This window comes from Crotalus tigris, unplaced genomic scaffold (genome assembly GCF_016545835.1).
Source record: "Crotalus tigris isolate CLP2741 ecotype Arizona unplaced genomic scaffold, ASM1654583v1 scf7180000019496.3020429, whole genome shotgun sequence".
In the NCBI taxonomy this organism is placed as follows: Eukaryota; Metazoa; Chordata; class Lepidosauria; order Squamata; family Viperidae; genus Crotalus; species Crotalus tigris.
The window spans coordinates 1,405,156-1,421,974 of NW_024097566.1; the positions used below are offsets into that span (position 1 = coordinate 1,405,156).

At 40.2% G+C, this 16,819-nt stretch overlaps 2 protein-coding genes across 6 annotated transcripts in view; one reads left to right on the top strand and one right to left on the bottom strand.

The window, feature by feature from the left end:
* Positions 1-6,747: 6,747 nt before the first annotated feature.
* Positions 6,748-12,664, bottom strand: CCDC59 (coiled-coil domain containing 59). Of its 2 annotated transcripts, XM_039362935.1 has the most exons (5): positions 12,513-12,664; positions 11,189-11,411; positions 9,024-9,131; positions 8,314-8,413; positions 6,748-7,572 (listed from the first exon to the last, which is right to left on the bottom strand). In XM_039362935.1, the coding sequence occupies exons 1-5, from the start codon at positions 12,634-12,636 to the stop codon at positions 7,411-7,413; spliced, it is 717 nt and encodes a 238-aa protein (XP_039218869.1). In that variant the 5' UTR covers positions 12,637-12,664; the 3' UTR covers positions 6,748-7,410. The 2 variants fall into 2 exon arrangements, with proteins under 2 accessions (XP_039218869.1, XP_039218870.1); XM_039362936.1 differs by lacking the exon at positions 9,024-9,131.
* A 226-nt stretch (positions 12,665-12,890) lies between these two features.
* METTL25 (methyltransferase like 25) overlaps positions 12,891-16,819 on the top strand; it is a 34,342-nt gene continuing 30,413 nt past the window's right edge. For all 4 annotated transcript variants that reach the window (XR_005559070.1, XR_005559071.1, XM_039362932.1 and 1 more), the window contains exons 1-2: positions 12,891-13,208; positions 15,082-15,246. Coding sequence is in view for 2 of the 4 variants with exons in the window: in XM_039362932.1 (XP_039218866.1) it covers positions 12,920-13,208; positions 15,082-15,246 (454 nt within the window). In the remaining 2 variants the exon portion in view is untranslated. The remainder of the gene's footprint in view (positions 13,209-15,081; positions 15,247-16,819) is intronic.

Consider the following 16,819-nt stretch of genomic DNA (forward strand, 5'->3'; position numbering starts at 1 on the left):
TCAGAACCCATATTCTAAGGGGACTCTTTTCTACCTTTAATTCTAATTCTACTCTTTCTATACTTCTAGGTTCCGCCATGCTGTTGGAGAGGAGGGGGGGAAAGCACTATGGGCTATTGCTTTGTTTTCCTCTATCGCTACACTGTAACACTTTGCTGTTTCTGCATTCATTCTTGTGAACTATCTTTCCCCTTGATGTCAGCTAGAAGGGGGGGAGGAGAAGAAAGAAATGTGCCTTCGGCAACTGGTTTATCTCTGCTTTCGGAAGGGAAGGTGTGAAGAGCTGACAAAACATTGCTGCAACCCTGAGACAGCCTGGTGGTATCTGTTCTTTCCAACAATGGACTTAACACCTGGGGATTGGCCCATTCGAACTGACCAGATGAACTTTGGGGTGGAGGTTTTGGGGGACAATTTTAACCTATTGATCTGAGCAGGAAACCCTAAGATCCTGTCTATTATGCCTGCTATCAGCTTCTCCTAATAAAAGTTCCTTTTCGAAGAAACTGCTTCCACGAGTTCGGCTTTCTTAGGATGAGGTTTTGAAGTGGGCCCTGTCATTATGGCAATATCTGAGTACCACCAGTCACCTAGCAAGGTGTCAAAAACTTGATGACCACCCCCAAAAGGAAAAAAGTGATAAAGTACAGGTAGTCCTCGACTTACAACAGTTCTCTTAGTGACTGTTCAAAGTTACAACGGCATTGAAAAAAGTGACTTATGACTATTTTTCTCATGACCATTTCAGCATTCCCATGGTCATGTGATTTACATTTGGATGCTTGGCAACTGATTCATATTTATAATGGCTGCAGTGTCTCAAGGTAATGTGATCCCCTTTTGCAACCTTTTGACGAGCAAAACCAATGGGGAAACCAGATTCACTTAACAATTTTTGATATCAGGGGTGTCAAACTCAATTTCATTGAGGCCTGAATTAGCGTTGTGGTTACTGTGTGTGGGGGGATTCCTTCCTTCCTTTTTCTCTCCCTCCCTGCTTCTCTCCTTCTCCTTCTCATCTCCTTCCTTCCTTCCTTCCTTCCTTCCTTCCTTCCTTCCTTCCTTCCTTCCTTCCTTCCTTCCTTGATCTTGGGGCTTCTGCTGAGCCCTGACAGGGCTGATTGGCACTTCTTCAGGGGTGTCAGGACTCAGCAGAACCCCAGGATCAGCACCAGGCTCCAGCGGATTAGTGATTCTGCAGGGCTCAGCAGAAGCCCCAGGATCAGTGCCAGGCTCCAGCTCATCGGCACTTCTGCGGAGTTCACTTATTCATGCTGGGAGATTACCCACAAAGCATGCTTTTTTTGGGGGGGGGGGGAATTCCCATTCCAGTTGCTAAGCTTGCTTAAACCCTCTTCTTCCACCTCCTCCTCCTCACTGGAGCCCCCCTTTGTCTGCAACGGTGTAGCAGGAAGACTCCTGCTGGGCTGGGGATGATGGGGATCTGCCCTCTGAGGAGTAGGGGCAGGGTTACTATGCTCCTTGTCAATCAGGTTTGATTTCCTTTCTTTGCTCCTCCCTCCCCTGCTTGTATCTGCCTCTGGGCCCCTCATTCTTGGGAGTTAGCATTGCTGGCATCTTTCTCCTGAGCCCCTCGTGCTGAGTAACTGTTGGCACCCAAGAACTGTTTTAAGGTTAAGAAATCTTTGGGGGGATAGCCAACTAGCACCCTGAAATGCCCCCCATGCTCCCACTTCAACTGCAGAAGCCACAGCCTCCCCCAAAGCCCCTGAAATCACCTATCGGCAATCACATGCTGCTCCGAGGAGGAATGCTAGAGGCAAATGGGTGGAGGTGGGAGGCTCAAGGAGAAGGAGGCATGGCCAAGGGTAGTAGGAAAAAGATCCTAGACCTGCCACTGATCAGTTGGAGCTGCATGTGCCGATCCTGGGCTCTCAGCAGAACCCAGGCAAACCTCATGCAGCTCCAGCTGAATCTCCGCCCTAAGACTGCGTGCAACTGCCTGCCACTCTCAAGGCCGGCACCAATTAGCTGGAGCAGCTGCGCACTGATCCTGGGCTCTCAGCAGAACCCAGGCAATACCTCATGCAACTCCAGCTGAATCTCCGCCCTAAGACTGCGTGCAACTGCCTGCCACTCTCAAGGCTGCCGCCAATCAGCTGGAGCAGCTGCGCACTGATCCTGGGATCTCAGCAGAGCCCCGGCAATACCTCATGCAGCTCCAGCTGACTCTCCCACAGGCCTGTGTGGCACTGCTGCCGCTTCACCTCATCCACTTTTACACTTTTTTTTAGAGTGCTTTTCAACCCGTCATATGTGTACCACCTGTCAGGTGCAGATGTACCACCAGTGGTATGCATACCACCAGTTGAAAAGCCCTGATCTAAAGCACATGTGGATGATCTTTCATCTTCTCCTGTCCAGAGACATTTTAAAGAACCAGTCTAGTCACTGGTTCTTCAATCTTTGTAGTTGTTATTGTCTTTCCTCTCCAGTTAAGTTCTCCAGCAATCATATATTACTTTATTTTGCCATGGCTACTGTGAAAAAGTGATTGCTAAAAGGGCCATTCAGGCCTTGAATATAATAAAAAATGTTGTGGCAATCACAGAATTCCATGATTGATCAACTAAGATACTTATCATCTAATAAACTTGCTATGTATATTAGTTGATGAAAATGTCTCAATTATTGGAAAGCATTTATATGACAAAAATAATTATGCAATTTCTTGAACAGAGCAAAGCATCACTGTAAACATAGACAGAATAGAATGAAAGAAAACTGCCAAGGAAACTGCTCCCAGTACCATTTCCTATGTTATTCCGTTACCGTAAATTAGGTTTAAGAGGGCTGTGGAATGCTTCTAGGTATGGTTCCTAGAAAATGTTTCAGGACATGTGGGTATGCAAATATAGCACTTGTCTGCAATTCTTTTAAAATGTGGCTGCTTTTAAAAAATTGCACATTCATGCTCCAAGCACATTTTTGACATCAGATCGAAAACATTGCATAACTCTAATTTCCCTAAAGCATAAAGCATCTGAAGAAGAAACATCTTTTTGATATATCCATTTTAGGCAGTCCTTTAAAACTATATCATGTTTATTAAATGGAAACTCCTTAAAATTCCTATATTTAAACACAACAAGTAAACCTTTTTATCTGATTACATCAGTTCCATTGAACTACTAAATGAAAACACATTTTTGCTGGTGAAATTCAGCTCCATACTTCCACCCAGTGGGGTTTTCTTGATAAAAGTTAAAGTACATTTTTAATAGGAATAAGATGAAGCAATTTCCTCCTGCTGCATTGGGGTAAATACAGTGTTACATTTATACCATTTTTATGAAGTGTTAAATTAAATATCTAGCAATGGTTTTGATCATTTTACATCATGCTCACAATACATAAATAATGTATTTAGCAGTAACAGTAGAAATTACAATTCTTACAGTATAAATTTACAGACTAACATGTCAACTCAGCCAATTCATATTACATATCTGTAGCCAGTGAATATTAAAAGATTCCACAGGCATATGAAAATTCTACAAAAATAGGTAGCTGTTATTGTATTGCATAGGTACAGTGTACTGATGGACTGGGCTAATCTTCTGACCTATTACACACATGAGAGGAAGTATAGCAGACAGATACAAAATACCTCTGAATCTTTTAAAATTTGGTGAAATAAAGAAAGCTTGGCCTAGAAAGGGCTTTAGGCTCTACTCAGTTCTAGGTAAAATTTTTGCCTCAGAATTTAGAGACATTCTGTTGTTTCATCCTAAATGTATGTATGCTATACCTAATTCTGTTTTCTTGATTTAACAAGCCTGAACTCTGTTGATTCCTGCATAGATATCCCAAAATAAAAGATGGATTAATTTCTTGAATGTCTGTATGGTTATATTGCAACAGTAGTTGAAGCACTGCTTCCAAATGCAAATATTTTAGTTCTCTTATTATTTAGAGACAATTAACAAAAAAAAAAAAAATAAGCAAATGTATTGTTACTCAGAATGTTCCCCCTATAGAACTATTTATTTTATGTTTACTTATTCATATCCCCAAACTGTAATTTTTATAAATAATTCAAGGAGCAAACATGCAGGTAGTCAATGATTAACAACCACAATTGAGATCAGAACTTCTGTTACTGAAACAATCATTACGTTGCACCCAATTTTACAACCATTTTTGCCATGGTTAAGTGAATCACAGTTGTTAAGTAAATCCATCTTCTCCCATTAACTTATTCAGAAGTTAGCTGAGAAAGTTGCAAATAACGATCTTACTGGACAGCATTCTGTGAAAGTCTCAATTTTCCAAAGCCATATTAGGCAACTGTGGCTGAAACATATCATTCCATTTGATGACATATAGCATAGTGTGCTATTTATGAAGACTAAGGTAAAATGAATTACTGGTCTAAAGAAAAGCTGAGAGAATCAGAGAGGGTGGGGAGAACTTTCCTTTTGGTTTTGGATATATTTCCAATTCAGAATAAGGAAGCTCTGGTGCTAGAACAGGTGTGGGTGATGAGCAGTCCTGCACAGTTGAACCTGGTAGTAAATTCCTTCAAGTGCAAAGGGCGAAATGGGACCTTTAGGCTCCCACCTTTGGCCATGCCTCCTTCTACTCAAGCCTCCCGCCTCCGCCCATTTGCTTCCAGTGTTCCTCCTTGGCTAATCCTCCCCTGCCCATTCTCCCTGGCCAATGGGCCCATCCCTCTGCCTCACGCCCTTTGGCCCAGTCCATTTGCTGAGGCCCCCTTTGTCCCGGGCTTTTGGCTGCACAAGACAATTAGCCGCCAGCCAATCAGATGAGTGGCAGGCAGAAGCCATGGTGCTGCGGGAGCAGCGTATGATTGCCAATAGAGGATTGCAGGGGCTTTGGGGGGGGGGTGCGGCTTCTGCTGTTGAAGTGAGAGCATGGGGGCCATGTCAGTGCTAGTTGGTTATCCCCCCAAAATTCCCTAACTTGGCTCTTGGATGGCCACAGTTACCCAGCACGAGGGGCTCAGGTGAAAGAGATGCCGGCAATCCTAATTCTCAAGAATGAAGGGCTCAGAGGATAGGACGGAAGGAGAGGGCAGATCTGCCCTCTGTAGAGGGTAGATCCCAATCATCCCTGGCCTGGCAGGGGTCTTCCTGCCTCTCCATTGCAGACAAAGGGGGGCTTCAGTGAGGAGGAAGAGAGTTTAAGCAAGCTCAGCAACTGGAGTGGGAATCCCCCCCCCCAAAATAAACCTGCTTCGTGGGTGACCTCCTAGACCAGGGGTAGGCAACCTTGGCTCTTTTATGACTCGTGGACTTCAACTCCCAAAATTCCTGAGCCAGCCACGCTGAGGGGAAAGGGAGAGGTTTCCAAGCTGAGCCGTGCTGGCTCAGGAATTCTGGGAGTTAAAGTCCACGCGTCATAAAAGAGCCAAGGTTGCCTACCCGCCCTAGACAGAAGTGACTAAAACCTGCTGCAACCATCCAGCAGACAGATGGTGGTGGTGGTAATAAAAAACAAACAGCCTCCTGCTGCCAATCCTCCACAGAAATGCTCACAACGAAAACCTTGGTTAGGGAAGAGCGCGGCCCAGGTGGGCATCTTGCTCAGCTGGTGGCTTCACCAGGGATGGAAAGGGGGCAGCTTTATCCCCCCAAAACACCGCCCTCTCACGAAAGCAGGATGAAAACTCCAAAAAAATGACAAGGAAAAAAGGTTAAAACAGAAGAGTGCCTTGTGATGATTTCTCCCCCTCACTTCGTTCTAGCAGGTTAAATACAGTATGTAAAGACCACAAAAGAAAAAACTTGTCTTTCTCTCATTTTAATTCAGAAGGGAGGAACGGAGGAGACAAGGGGGGGGGTTGTTTGTTTGCTTCAAAGGAAGGGAAAAAGAGGGGCTCTGGGAGGGGCATGACAGGTAAACAGTGATGGCGTGTGACTTCTAGCTTTGTGGGGAGGACATTGGGGGCGTGGTCTTTTTAAAAGAGCAAAACGAGGCAAAAAATTAGAAAAGAAAAAAATGGGAAGAAAACTATTGCAAGGTTTTAACCTTTTAATCTGCTCACACTTTGATGGCAGAAGCCGCCCCCCCAAAAAACCCCTGCAACCCCCTATCGGCAATTGCACGCTCCCACAGCACTATGGCTTCTGCCTGCCACCCATCCAATTGGCTGGTGGCTAACTGTCCTGTGTGGCCAAAAGCCCGGGACAAAGGGGGCCTTGGCGAATGGGCTGGGCCGAAGGGTGTGAAGCAGAGGGCCAGGGGCCCATTGGCCAGGGAGAATGGGCAGGGGAGGGCCAGCCGAGGAAGAACGCTGGAGGCAAATGGGCGGAGGCAGGAGGCTCGAGGTGTGGCCAAAGGTGGGAGGCAAAAGATCCTAGACCCTGCAAAGGGATGGAGAAAAATTGCAATCCCAGCTCTAGCCTCTTCATACTTATGGAAGCAATTAAGAGTGTATATAGTTTTTCACACATGGTTTCTCCACTTTGGCTTTTTGTAAAATAAATGATATAGTATAATATGTCATGTGTTGTTGATATTCATCTGAGGTTGTATTTACCCAGTTTTAAGTACTGCTAAGGATCAGATGATTTTTACTATGTCCTGATAGGTAAAGCATGGAACTTGAGGATGTGCTTTCTTTTTCATACAACTGTACATGTTAAATTATTGCAATTCATTATAGAATTCTTGAACAAATTATAAAAAAGTACCTCTGCTAGTACTTTGAAGATTGCTTATGAAGTATTTAGTAGTATTGACCTGCATCTGGTTGCTGAGGATATTCTTAAACCATTTATTGTAATTTTCAGTGTTGCATGTTATCTCTATCTAGATATAGATTACATACAAAAAAATTTCCTGCAATGTTCCAACTAAATCCCATTAATTATTGTTTTTTAAAATTAATCCTGTTATATTTCTGTATGCATTTTATATGCTCATGTTTATCATAGTATTAATTACACTATATTTGGCAAACTATTTGTATTTTATCAAGTTATGCCAAGAACATTTTGCTCATAGTCATTTACATTTTGAATATATGCACAAGAAAACAGAGAACAGAGGAAAACAAAGTATTGCAAACTTTAAGTAAACAGAAGACCAGTTGTACTAAAAACAGCAATACAGTTCTACACATGCCCAGTCAGAAATTATATCAAAGCAAAAGGATTTTTTAAATCAGCACAAATGTACATGCATTCCAAAACTTTACCTGCATTTTTTAAAACAAAGATCATTTTCATATAAGACTATTCAAATTTTAATTTTAAAATCCTTGCAAATAGATCTAAATTGGCAAAAATATTTCCATTATAATTTAATAAGCTTTAGTAAGAGCTGACACTACAAAATGAAAGGGTAGACCATTACAGAAAAAAAGTCCGTATCCAGTTCATATTATTTTTTTGTGTCTGTAATTTAAAACAATGTGACAAGTTATGCTTTTTGCTCGATTTTTTGAAGCAGATATTCCATTTGTAAATTTAGATTTGGCTGTCCTTTTCTAGTCCTTTTACTTAATATTTTGTATGTTTCCATTTTCTTCTGTTTGTAAAGTTTTTGAGCTTGTTCTCTTTCTTCTCTCCTTTTTTTGGCTGCCTGAAATTAAAAAAAAAAAAAACTGGAATCATTAAGACCTATACTTATTCCATTCCTTTAGAGCAGTGGTTCTCAACCTTTTTTATGCTATGACCCCCAACCGGTCATAAGTCGAGGACTACTCAACCGGTCGTAAGTCGAGGACTACTCAACTGGTGCAGCACCGTTTGCAGAATGAGACTTTTGGCGGGGTCAGCAGGGCAGAGACAGCCTGGACAATTCCTATTGGCTTTTGAAAGCCAATAGAATTAGACTCTATTCAAGAGAGTCTATTCTATTGGCTTTCAAAAGCCAATAGAATAAAAGGGAGTAGCACAGCTAAGGAAAAGGGGAGGAAAATGGCAGATTGCGTTGTTTGGTGACCCCCGGGAAATGGTTGTTCGACCCCAAATGAGGTCCCGATCCACAGGTTGAGAACCACTGCTTTAGAGTTCTTTCATATTATGCATGCTGCTTCAATCTTTGCAACTATATACCGTATATAACAAAAAGTACCATCTATCAGCATACATTCTGAATGCCCTTCTCATTTAACTCACAGGACAGAGCGTGCAAGTGTTGACATCAGTTTCTTCTATATAAACTTCTACTTTGAAACCTAAACATGTTTTAAGATTATATAGTCCTATAAATACTCAAAAGGGATCAGCATTATTGAAATCAGTAACAAACTGCCTATATAAAATTTAAAACACCAAGATATAGCCCTAAAACTAATGACTTTATTTAAAAGTTACTTACTTCTTTTTTCTTGTCTCGTTCAATCTTTATTTTCTCATAATCCTCTTTTGCTTTCTGGTTTGAAGTTTTTGCTTTACATTTTCTCTGAATCACATTGCTCCTGTTTTAAACAAGAATACTGGTAATTAAAATATGCCTTTGGTTAAGCAGAACTATAATATCTAAGCAGTTGGGAACTTTGATTCAATGACTGAAAACCTGTGGAATGGATGAATGGAAAAGATCCTCAGATTATTATTTGCTTCAGCCCAGTACTTTATTTAGTTATTGTAACTTTTCTGGAGAACAGGGCTAGAAATAATTTTAAAATTGGCCTCCGGGGAAGAAATAGTGAAGTAAAGATGGCTTGTTAAAAGCATAGCTGATGATTGTGGAATGAAGAGCTGGCAAATATACTGACTCTTTGTACTATCTCTTGGGAGCTTGAGATTACCCACAAGTGCTCCAGGCAAATGTTTCTTGCAAGGAGACCAAAGACACCAATGTCTAGCAAGTTTCCGTGGGAGATGAGGGAATCTTGTTCAAACCATGGTTGATACCATATTTCCCCAAAAGTAAGACCTACCCCCAAAATAAGCCCTAGCTCGATTTTTGGGGGGTGGGCCTAATATAAGCCTACCCCAATAAGCCCTAGTTTTGAGGCAAGGTGCATGCCTAAAATTTAAGCTAGGGCAGGGATGGGGAGTGGAGTTGCCCCATGCGCCCCACACCTGCTTAATGTTGCAGCCAGGCCTCCCATGGATTGATACTTGCTTCGCCTCGCTGGTCCACTTCTTCTGTGGGGTCCCCCAGTGAAATGCAGGTCGGAGCTCCATTCTCTTTTTATAAAAAATTCTTAAATTAATTTTCTAATTTTACATTTAAATATTTGAAAAACAATGTGGCGGCTGAGTTGGTCAGTAATTCAATAATATACAAATATCTTTAGTACAGATCTCAAAATATTACATTAAATAATTCCTCTCTTTTCCCCTTAGTATTTACTTTCTCATATTTAAATTAATATAATTCTTATTATATTGCTTAAATAAAAATAACTTTCTTACATTTGTCAATAATTTTTGTCTATACATATCTTAGTTGTTTTAACATTCAATCTTTTTCGACAATCAATGTCCTGATTAGTTTTTCCCAATTTTTAGTTTCCTGCTAATGTTTAAATTTAACATTTAATATTTATAATCTCCAAGTTTTAAATAACTCCAATTTTCTTTATCACAATTCATCACAGGATCTAATGTTCAGGATACACATCTTATCTATTTGAGTTCTCACCATCTTACATCAACCAATTAATAATAGAATATAAAATTCTTATTTTCTGATAATTTCCAAATATCTTAAAATTAGTAACCAAAATTTCTGTTATTTCAACATTTAATACTTCCTCTCTTTTTCTCTTAATAGCTACTATCTCATATTTAAGCTAATAATTTTTATTATTGCCACTAAATAAGATATTACATTCATCGATAAATTTTTAGCTTATATCTATCTTAATTACCTTTACGTTTAACTTTTATAAGCAAATCAACATTCAAATTTAACTGTTAATATTTATACTTCCAAGTTTTAAATGACCAAAGTTTTCTTTATCTCCACTCATTACAATATCTAGTATTCAAAGTACACATTTTATCTATTTGCGTATATTCTATTTTAATTCACTAGTAAGTCAAAATCCCAACTTTCTTCAGTCTTATTCTAGCTTTCTTTCTTTGCCAAATCATCTTCTATGTCCGTGCTTTTGAGTCATCAAATCTCCCTGTATTGTTTGTATGTTGGTTGACGTAGAAAAAACCATCCGGTTGCCATTTTTTTGAGAGGATTAACAAATCGTCTATTTTTCCATCTCGACGTAGTTGTCCTGAACTGTTTTATCTTCTCTTCAGTCTGTTTTTGATCCTCAGGTTTCCTGAGCTCTTCTCAGCTGCAGAAGTGTGCCAGCTGGGTGGGGCTGTCAGTGCTACGGCAGCGAAGAGAGTGGAAAAGACACCCCCCCCCCGAAAATATGACCTGGTGCCTCCTTTGGAGGCAAAAATAATAACAAAGACCGAGTTTTATTTTCAGGAAAACACGGTATCTTTAAAAGGTCATTGGATTTGCACACTCCCTTTTCTAATAACTTTCACAAATTGTTAACTGCTTTTCAACTATTAGAATTTTTGGATTGACAAATCTGGGTGAGTTTCCTTCAAGTCTTTAGCAAAATAAATTTTTAAATATAAGTTTAAGGACTTTTTTGAAATAAACAGCAAAGGGATGATTAGAGCTTTGATTTTGGAAAGTTACAATAGACTAAGGGTCCAGATAAACTGGAAATAAGATTTTGGAATTAATTATAAGAATCCTCTCTGTGGAAAACATTTTTATTTTAAATTCTTTAAAAAAATATACGATAGAATTTTGAAGGTTACGCTCTAGAAGGAACTAAAGAGTGCATTCAAGAACACTTATAAATTCAGAATAAAAAAGACTGCTAGGAAAGAATATAAAGTTGGTTATTTGATCAAGATTGTTCTCTCTGTTGCTGATGTTCTGTCTGCCAAGCCTTAATAAACTTTTGCTGAAATCAGGGCTGAATGACAATGCTTTAAAGGTTTGTTTATACGTAAGTGATGGGATACTCGAAGATGAGATCATTTGTTTATTTTAAGAGAGGGTCACTGTTTATACTTGTTGCAATAAAGTCATTACTGTATTTTTCTTTACTATATTTTTTCTTTCTCTATTTTTCTCCATTTTTATTTTCTGCACTATTTTTTCTTTCATTGTTTTATTTTTAAGTATGTATTAGTTTTTATTGTTGTAATTTTAATTAATAAAATCACTATAAAGAAGGAAAACATTTTACTAAGAACAGTAGCATTCTTACTCTGAAGTTACCATCTCCTTCTCTTCAAGTACTACTGGTTTATATTTAGGTTTCTGCTGTTTCTGAAGCATTTCCTCTTCAGCTAAATAAAGATGTTTCAGGTGTTCGGGATAATCTTCGGTATACCCAACATTCCTCTGTGGATTCACATTTCTTTCCTTTTTAAGTAACTTTTTGTAGTCACGTTGAATCTTTTGTTTTCTCCAAATGGCAAAACCTTGACCTAAAAGTTTAGGACAAAAAGATTACTTACTTTTTAATGAATGTATTTCTTTTGTAACATGTACCACTCACCAGTCTGATACTTAAAACTGTACACCAATCTGTATCTGGTAGTGATTAATTGGTTACAAAGTATACACCTTGAGAAGATTCATGGATACATATTACCATAACCTTTTCTCTCTTCCACCTGTAAATTCAATATCAGCTGTTACATAACAATTAGAGCTTTGGCTAAGTCAGCGGTCCCCAACTTTCCAGCTCTGCAGACTGGCCGCAGGTGGGGTGGGAAGGGGATGGTTACCATTTGCACAAATGGAGCTTTAAGTACTTGTCTGCCCTTTGTGCACCCATTCCCAATGGGCGAGGCCAGGATTTGGGGACCCCTGGGCTAAGTTATATATAAAAGCTGCTAGAGTCATATGAAAAAGTACGCCCACATAAAGTTTTTTCTTTAACATATGATATACAAATCATTTGTCTTTATTAACATATGATACACAAAATCATATTTCTTTATTCAAATGGGATATAACTGTCTTTCTCTGTGGCTGTACTTTCCCTCACTAATTTCAAAATCAGTAGTTATTTTTTTTTAATGTAGTGGGAATCCTTTGCATATAATATGCATGCTCAAAATTATCATCTATTTTATGTACTGTGTGACTCTTGCTCTTTGTTGTAATAGACCAATGTTTCCCAAACTTGACAATTTTAAGGCATGAGGACTTCAACTCCCAGAATTCCACAGCCAGCAACGCTGGCTGTGGAATTCTGGGAGTTGAAGTCCTCATGCCTTAAAATTGTCAAGTTTGGGAAACACTGTAATAGACTAATCTTGTATTAATAAAATGTTCTCCAACTAGTGATATTACATTTTTGCCAAAATAGTAAAAATGCAGAAATGATATGTTCTCTTCCAGGTTACGCGTCGTTAATTTCTCAGTCCGGCCCGTTTCTGCTTTTTTCGAGACCACTAAAAATCAGCTAGCTTTGATATCTAGCTTAGCGTCACGGAAAAAAGTAAGACGTCAAGAGACCACGCTGCAGAGAAACCATAATGTCTTTTCCCCTTTGGCTCGCCCAGCTGTGAGGTTCATACCCTCCTTCAGGCTTCCCCTGTCCCATCGCCGGGGCTGCTTCCGAATCAGACCAGCCGGAGCTTTTTCCTTTCCTCCATTTTTATTGAAGCTCGGAGAGTCTCTATGCTTCCCAACTGGCGCCATCAGGCAATCTGTTCAGTTTTGTCGCACGCTGTCTATGTCATCAAAAGGTGTCACCGACGTCTTTTCAGCTGCAGGGGTATCCAATTGGGAAGAACGTTGATATAGCTTTGTTCGGCACTTGATTCACTTTGCCTGGGAAGAAAGGTCGAGCAAGCACGGAAGGCAGGGAAGGAGGGAGGGAGGGAGGAGGCGAAAACCAGATCCATCGATGCTGAGTTATCGGTATTCCTTCCCAGAATTTTCTCCTCGATGATTGGCACGCAGTTTCTGTGCTGGGTTCACCATGTCCAGGTGTCCTCAGAAGCCTCCGCCGGCCGCCTCCCGAGAGAATTACCCTTTGCCTCCGGAGCCTTCCGGGAAGACAGTAACTGAGCGACTACGGGCAGTCGCAGAGTTCCTCCGGTGGGGACTTCCGCTGTGCCAGACCCACACGGTGGAGTTCTACACGAGGGGGCTGTGGGAGAAGTTCGTAGCTCTTTCTCCCGAGGCGGTGCTGGGCGCGCTGAGCGGAGAGAGGTTGCAGCACCTCCTAGAAGAGCCGACTCCGCAGCGCCCCTTAGAGGATGTTGCCGGTAAGAGCCACCATCGGGAAAGCTACCGGCGCTGGCTTGAGCTCTTGGAATAGAACCTGCCCTCAGGGCGTGCGCTGTCCGGGGGACAAGCGTTAAGAGACGAGCGCCGCCTCGCTCCTGCCCAGTTCTTTCCCTCCGCTCTGTCCGTCCGGTCTTCGTCAGCTTTGCTGGCATCTTCATTTCTTTCTTCACCACCTGAAATCGGGACGTGGTTGTTCGGTCTACGAAGATTTGAAATAGATTTAAAATACCTCTGCTGTAACAACGTTAATCTTTTAGCGCGGTGTTTCTCAAGCTTGGTAATTTTAAAAGGCGGACCAGAATTCCTCAGCTAGCACGTTGTCTAGGTTGAGAAACAGGGATTTTGGGAACTCGGAGATTCCCTAGGCAAGCTCTCTCTTTTTTCCTCTCATTCTCTCCCTCTCTCTTTCCCCGCCCTGGAATAGACCTGCTTAGTTTTATTATGCCTGCAGTCCTAATTCATACAGTTCCATTTCCTCAACCGAGCATGCATTATAAGCAATTCACATAGTACATTTAATAAAGAATGATGATATATTTAAAATGACGGTTTCTGAAGCAAAGCTATCAGCATTCTTGGATGGAACCTTTGGGCCAGTCGTTTGTTCTCAGTCCTACCCACCTTACATGATTATGGTTGTGGGGAAAATGAGAATCAGCTTTATGTAAAAAAATAAAGGGAATACATAAATTAATACATATAAATAAAAGCTAATACTCCATGATATTCTCCCTCCTTTATTTAGTATATTAGTATTGTTTACAATTCAGGAACTGATCTTAGACTTTTCCAAACTTCTGGAAAGTATTTAGAGTTTTAAATATTACTGAGATAATTTGATTTCTCTTTGAATGTAATTGATAATCTTATCTAATTGATTTATGTAGACTTTTGAAGCCAACATTTTTTCTCTTTTTTTATAACTGAAAAATAAACATTTCCACATTATTAGGAGATTATTTTCAGGATGGTTCCTAGATTAGTTTTCGGTTTTAGTCTAGAAGGTATAATTTTGCTATGTATTGCATCCAAAAGAAAAAAAATGTGGTTTATTACAGACAACTGGTACACTTGTCCTGTGTACATATGAACCATATTTTTTGCATTTAGAATCTCATGTGCTGTATAGTCTAATAGATACCAAACTGAAATGAAAGCTTTATCCATGAATTAAAATTCTTGAGCATTTGTCCTATTTGTTTTAGAAACCAAAAAAAAAATCCATATTAAAATTCACTAAAAATGCTGCTCATGATTTTCATAATTCTAAAGTTACAAAAGAATTGTTATATATTTGCCTTCCATTGGTATTCAATTTTTCAACTGATTCTGCTCCACTTGACACACAGCAAGGACATTCATTGGATTGATTATATTTCCTGCTTCATCATAAATCAGAAAGAGGACTTGCTATTTAATAAATGAACATAAAATACATAAACTGTATGAAAGTAACAACCTGTGTCCTACTGAGTCATTGTTTCATAGAAATTTCTTTACTAGATTCCTCAATGCCTTCACATTGGCAGAGCTAATGTACTTGAAAAGTTCTTAAAAATTCTGGGAGATATTCAGAAATGTATCTGCCTTGAAAATAGCCTATGTTGAACTGTGTAGCACAGGCACCAGGAGCCGACCATATGAAATTATATTGTATTTTGTATTTTGCAATATATCATAAAATGTTTTATAAAATTTATCAAATTTCAATTTTATGGGAATCATGGATCATGTATTTTGAACACATGCAGTAGGCCTATTTCAGGTACCTTGGTTGAAAAGTTTTGCTCTGTGATGCCCTGTTTCATCCAGTTTCATTATTATAAACTGTTTCCTATTCTTTCCACACAGATAAATCTGGATTTTACAACATTTTTTGTAAAAATACTCAGAGGCTGATTAATGTCCAGGCTTTTGCATTAGCTGCTAAATACTATTCAATGCCAAATCTTGGAGTATGCATCTCATTAGAACAGATACTCGAAACACTGGACAGAAAACAGCAATCAAGATCAAGTAAGTTAATAATGTTATATTGTTTTTCATATCTATAAAACTTTTTCCTTAAAATCCAATTATTAGGAACCATGGTAGTACAGTGGTTAGAATGCAGTATTGCAGGCTAATTCTGCTGATTGCGAGCAGTTCAATTCTTATTGGCTCAAGGTTGACTCAGCCTTCCATCTTTCCAAGTTGGTAAAATGAGGACCCAGATTGTTGGGGGTAATATGCTGACTCTGTAAATTGCTTAGAGCAGTGGTCCCCAATCCCTGGGCCGTGGCCCACTAAAGATGTGCAAATGGAGCTGTGTTCACATATGGAATCCTCCCCTTTCCTCCCTCCCCTTGTTGTTGTTAATTGCGAAGTCGTGTCCGACCCATCGCGACCCCATGGACAACGTTCCTCCAGGTCTTCCTGTCCTCTACCATCTTCTGGAGTCCATTTAAATTCATACCTACTGCTTCAGTGACTCCATCCAGCCATCTCATTCTCTGTCGTCCCCTTCTTCTATTGCCCTCAATCTTTCCCAGCATTAGGCTCTTCTCCAGTGAATCCTTCCTTCTCATTAGGTGGCCAAAGTACTTGAGTTTCAACTTCAGGATCTGGCCTTCTAAAGAGCAGTCGGGGTTGATCTCTTCTAGGACTGACCGGTTTGAACGCCTTGCAGTCCAAGGGACTCGCAGGAGTCTTCTCCAGCACCATAGTTCAAAGGCCTCAATTCTTTGCGCTCAGCCTTTCTTATGGTCCAACTTTCACAGCCATACATTGCAACTGGGAAAACCATGGCCTGGACTATACGCACTTTTGTTGGCAGGGTGATGTCTCTGCTTTTTAGAATGCTGCCTAGATTTGCCATAGCTTTCCTCCCCAGGAGCAAGCGTCTTTTAATTTCTTGGCTGCAGTCCCCATCTGAGGTGATCTTGGAGCCCAGAAAAATAAAATCTGTCACTACCTCCATTTCTTCCCCATCTATTTGCCAGGAATTGAGAGGGCCGGATGCCATGATTTTGGTTTTCTTAATGTTGAGTTTCAAGCCAACTTTTGCACTCTCCTTCTTCACCCGCATCAAGAGGCTCTTTAGTTCCTCTTCATTTTCTGCCATCAGAGTGGTATCATCTGCATATCTTAGGTTGTTGATATTTCTCCAGGCAATCTTGCTAGTCCGCAAAGTCAGAAAGGTTAGAGACCGCTGGTTTAGATACTATGTTAGTTTTTAATTCCTTTTGTCTCTGGAAAGAACATTTTAAAATAACAATAACAGTGTTGGAAGGGACTTTGGAGGTCTTCTAGTCCAACTTCCTGCTCAAACAGGAGACTCTGTACCATTTCAGACAAATGTTTGTTCAGTCTCTCCTTAAAAATGTCCAGTGTTGGAGCATTCACAACTTCTGGAGGCAAGCCGGTCCACTGGTTAATTGTTTTAACTGTCAGGAAAATTCTCCTTATTTCTAAGTTGGTTCTCCTTGATTAGTCCATTGCTTCTTGTTCTGCCTTCATGTGAGCCTCTCTTCTGTGTGGTAGCCCCTTAGATATTGGAACATTGCTATCATGTCATCCCTAGTCCTTCTCTTCATTAAATTAGACATAC